We start from the raw sequence: 5242 nt of genomic DNA, 5'->3' as shown, positions 1-5242 counted from the left end.
ACTCCAAGCTTACTGATTATATTGGACTAGCTATTTCTGGCTTGAATCTACAACCTTCAAATTTTATGTGAATGCTATACCAATTTGCTGACACACGAGTTTTGGTGATTGATAGACATGCACTATATGATGGTCACCTACGGCTCCCCAAGATCATAGTTCACACCGAGTTCAAGTCATACTTATACAGGCCACACCAAGTTCAATTCGTCAAACTTGCGATGTGTGACAAAGTACAAAATTGACATCTAGTTCACATGCTAATCAACACCAAGTTCACAACCATGAGGTTCATGCTCTACTCACACAAAGTTCACATATAAGTGAAAGGTGGAGACTCTCGTTGACATGTGACATTAATTTTCCACCATAAACCCCCTCTAGAGTGGGGCATATATATGTAAGGACTCACGATGGACCTTCTAAAGTAAAGAAGCTTTGAATAAATTCACATTTTCTTGTCAAGCAACGTCGACACCACACCTCGGAGGGGATTTATAGTTTAAAATTGACATCCCGTGTTGTGGTGTGAACTAGTTTTGAGGTAAATGTGAACCTCACAAAATATATGCACTTCATCTTGGTGGTGTGAATTAGACTCGGAACTAGATGTGAACTTTGCATGAACCTCAAACTTTGTTCAATTTCACATATCAACGCCAAAGTTTTTCAACCTTGTTAAATGACTATGTGCTACTTATTTTGGCCTCCCCTTGGCTTTATGCTTGATGCAATTTTAGTAGTTTTACGTGTGAAGGATGCATTTTATCTTAAAAAACCTTTCACACATGAAGTGTACAACATCCATTAATTGATGCTTGATGCCTTGACTAGAATATGGTCTCTATAAGAAAAAAGTTGGAGGCGCATATTTTAACATCTTTATAACCCCCAAACACCCCCCCCCCCCCCCCCCCCCCCCCCAAAAAAAAAAAAACAGAAAAGAAGATGTCAAATATAGCGATTGAAGATCTCATGCTAATAGAAACAGAGGAGTTGCATATTTTAACTTCTTTCTTGGTTGACAATCTTGTACAGACATTTAATTTAAAATCATAACCCATCAATTCAAACATTTTAATTAAATTTTCCATTACACCCTCTTTGAATGATGGCACTAGCCCTATCTGTGGGTGCTACAAGGTGTGATGATCCCATGCGCCCGTCTACTAGACTCTCTCTAGACCATCCTAAAGTAGAGGTATCATTCACAACATGCATTATTATCACCTAGAAAACATGAAGCTATTAACTAATATTGGCATAATCGCAATTGGTTGGGTAGTTGGCGAAACCAAGTCGAGAGCCTGCTATATCAACCTCGATGTGGAAGCCCTGTTTCTGATGGTTTCCAAATATATTCACTTGGCCAGTACCGAGCGGCCCCGCGTTCGTATATGCCAGACAATAGACATCATGGGTTGCATCACTAGCATCTTGGTCGATATACAGAGTCTGGTCTGTGGATTGATGGAGGTCTAGCATATTGGCAAAGTGAAATGTAATCCTTGGAGCTACCAACAGCCCCTTCTGTGATGGAGGCACTGCATAGCAGGTCATCTCGTTCCCAATGCTCACCATCACAAGCATCGGGTCCATCGCTCCCACGAAGGCCTTTTCCATCACCGTGTATGCCTCGTCGACGAGCGTTGTGAAAGACGTCCCTGAGTCGAGGAGCGTGCCTCCAGACAGGCCATCGCTGCTCAGCGCAAACGCTGAGGCCGGGATGTTTAGTAGCATGCTATTCACGCTAATGCCAATCACCTCCAGATAATAGAATATTGATGTGGGCGACTCAGCCATGTTATCGTGTAACATGGGAGTGTACTGCAAAGACTTGCCTGGCAACTGTGGATGGGAGTCCCCAAGGACCAGGTAGCCCGTCACATTCGTTGTGCGCGCTCTGTTAGGCATACAATAAGAAAATATTTGCAAGCTGAGCTGTGACACAATGGAGAGAGGCCCGCGGCTAAGACCTAAAATCCCGGATGCATTGTTGTTTGCCTCTAATCCCGTGTTAATTATGCCGCAGCCGAAGACGAGCTGGTCCTCTACATGTGAATCATTGCCGGCCGATGATGCTGCCACTGCTGACATTAATGTCTCCATGGTGAGCATATCTCTAAAGAGATATCCGTTGGTCATGGTTCCGTCGTCGTAGCTGTATTTGTGTATGCATATATGCGGCACAGCACTTTGGGCGCAGCTTATCTTTGAGCCGGTCGAGACGTAGCCAAGACAGCTTTGGCTGGTTGTGCACTCAAACACGCTGAAGGTTGAAGACTTGAAGGGCATGAACAGCAGGCTGTTTGACATTGTCTGCAAAATACAATTAGGAAGCAATTAGTTATTTAAGTAGAGTCGAAAACAGAGAGAGAGAGAGAGAGTTACATCTCCACAGTCAAAGCAGGGTGAACACTTGACCCAATTCAAGTCGCTGCCGGTGTCGATGCTGACACTTATGAGAGTGGGTGGAGTGCCGATGCTTAGCGAAGTGTAGTAGAGCCCAAAGGTGTCATTCAACAAGTTTAGCTCTAGTATTGTGGGTGCATCTTGAGCTTTGGCGATTTGCGCGAGTAACATAAGTGTCGATGCTGACACTTATGAGAGTGGGCGGAGTGCCCATGCTTAACGAAGTGTAATAAAGGCCAAAGGTGTCGTTCAGCAAGTTTAGCTCTAGTATTGTAGGTGTGCGCTGATCATCTTGAGCTTTGGCGATTTGCGCAAGTAACACAAGGAGTAGGATTATTATCATCATTTTCTGCATGGTATCTGTGTGTGCGCGTGTGTGTGTGTAAACGCGCTCTTATAGATTGAGACTTACTAGTGCCAGGCGGCTTCGATGCAGCTCCCCCATAGACCCTCTTAAGGTGCTACTAGGGGGCTTTTGAAAAAACTAATCCGTGCTCCACAAAAGTGAAGGGCCCTTCACCTAAAATGTCTCACTGAAAATGTAGGGGGTCCTTCAACCACCCCCTACACTTGAGAAACGCTTTTATAACTTGGTATAAGAGGTCAACAAGTCAAAAAGAGAAAGAATACTCCCAATTCTTTGGTGCAAACTATTGAAAACTTGTTGTTGAAAGGTTTATGGACACACAAAGAGATTTTTATAGGGCCTTTACATTTAAAAGGGCCCTTTTCTTAAAGTTTGATGTAAAGGGTTTATGGGGGAGCCCTCTATATATAATTATTTATATGAAGGGAATGCATATAAGCGCCTAGGCCAGCATGCAGAAAATGTGGCCGATGCATTGTGGGTTGCTGGCCAATCCCATGAGCTAGTGATCATCGACATGCTATGTAACATGCAGAATATCTTTTCTCTCTCTCTCTCTCTCTCTCTCTCATATTCTCATTGCTTGTCCTTCTTGCCTGCGTACAGATATTCGCTTGCGTTAGTAAGCATGCCTACTCGACTCGACTTGTTCATGCCGAGCGTGCTTGCCACACAATGTATCAAAAGTAAATTGAGGGCTTCTATTGAATGTAATAATACGCATGTAACCCTTTGGGAGTGATGACGATTTATGCCACACTCTATAGTGGGAGATCGTTTCTTTGTGTGCCATACACTATGCAAAATTTAAGCGAATACTAGAATCAAGTTTATGGAAGAGCTAACTAGCCTACTATCCAGAGCCCACATAAGTTATGTCTAGTCAGCAAGCCTTGAGCTAGTTTCCTAACCATACACAAATCTTCTCTATCCTTTTTCAAAGATTTTTTTTGAAAAATATTTCCACGTTTCTTCACTAAATTCTTTCAATATGAGGTGGGATAATTCCTTTCCCTCTTGCTTGGCATTATTGAATTTTCAAGCAGCGCCATGATTGTAAGCTACACAATATCATTGTCATGGTTTTTGCTTTTATTATAATTTTCCTATGAATTATTTTTGTCACCTTTGAAGGCATGATGTGCACATTGCATGATCTCCAAGCCTTTGGCAAATCAAAGTATTGAACACAAGATCCACAAGGATTGGCTTACTCTCAGCGGTGCCCAAGTAAGGACAATCTATTGTAGTTGTTGAAAGCATAACAAACATGCCTCTCTCCTAGTGACTACAATGTGCTAGAAGGGAATGTGGACCGCTCCCTTGGATATCATGCTTTAGCCCACCCTAAAGAAAGAAGGATAAAGTACCTTACCTATCTCCCAATTTATTTCAAGATACATTGTAACACTTTGTCATAAAATGGTCAATGCCATGAGTCTTTACTTCCACGCTTATAACAAGTGTTGCAAACAACATGTCTCACATGATGAGCATATAATTATCTCAATGTTAGTATAAATACAAAATTTTAACATAACGAGGCATGAAAATGCATACTAAAACATTTTCTAATGAAGTGTAAAGAAAAAAACATGGAGTCTATATGCGGTACATCATTTTTGGTCCGTGAAACAACTAATAATTGTTACAATGCTATCGTAGTGATGTGTGTGAACACACTTAGGACCAATGGGATCCTTTTTTCCCTCACTAGGAGGTTTCTTTCCCAACTTCTATATTTGTCCATCAATCTAGGGTAAGTCTTATCTTTGTATTAGCACACTTAGTAATGGTACTTCTTGTGTTGTGAGCTTTTGAGCTTCTCTTTCATCTTCTCCATCTTTATGTGCATTCATATAACCAAATTTCTAACATTTGATAAGAGCAAGCTTTGGTATCTCAAGCACCATCGCTAGCACTTGCTCGTATTGCTGTTTTTTATTTAGGTGAGCATTTACACGACATCATAACAACCTGATAGATCATAGACCTAGGTAAGTTTTGAATTTGGACTCATATTGACCTTTGGTTAACTATTGAAGAAATATACTATCTTACATTTTTGTGCGTTTTTCTTCATGTTTTTTATGTGCATAATCTCACCTGTGAACATTAAAGTTAAATGTAGATGTGAGTGCTCGATGCTTAATAACTTTGTGCGCATGGTGTTTTAAGAACTCAAAGTATAAATAATACCTTGACGATAACATCTTTGCTAGTGTGTGATATGAAATATATTTTGGCTCGATCTATTCATGAATCATCTTCAAAAACTTCTCTACGATTGGCATCATCTATACCAAAATTATGGCTCCTCAATCAACAAAGAGAGAAATTGAATCATCATTTGTAGATGTGTTGTCTTCATCATCTTCAAATTCATCATCTCCATCTCATCACGATCATCATGACAATCATCCTCCTTGCTAAGGCTAGTGGTGGGACTTGATTCATCGATCT

The 5242-nt window shown here is 41.1% G+C and overlaps 1 protein-coding gene across 1 annotated transcript; it reads right to left on the bottom strand.

Annotated features, from left to right (window-relative positions):
- Positions 1–1248: 1248 nt before the first annotated feature.
- On the bottom strand, positions 1249–2758 carry LOC147452558 (aspartic proteinase nepenthesin-2-like). Its single transcript, XM_086518969.1, has 3 exons — positions 2740–2758; positions 2392–2588; positions 1249–2319 (listed from the first exon to the last, which is right to left on the bottom strand). Exons 1-3 carry the CDS (start codon positions 2756–2758, stop codon positions 1249–1251), a joined length of 1287 nt encoding a protein of 428 aa, XP_086375095.1.
- Between the last annotated feature and the right edge of the window lie 2484 nt (positions 2759–5242).

The sequence above is a fragment of the Adiantum capillus-veneris genome, chromosome 8 (genome assembly GCF_014529385.1).
Source record: "Adiantum capillus-veneris isolate H3 chromosome 8, ASM1452938v2, whole genome shotgun sequence".
NCBI classification, from domain to species: Eukaryota; Viridiplantae; Streptophyta; class Polypodiopsida; order Polypodiales; family Pteridaceae; genus Adiantum; species Adiantum capillus-veneris.
The sequence above is the reverse complement of the archived record's forward strand: the minus strand, read 5'-3'. Positions and strand labels throughout refer to the sequence as shown.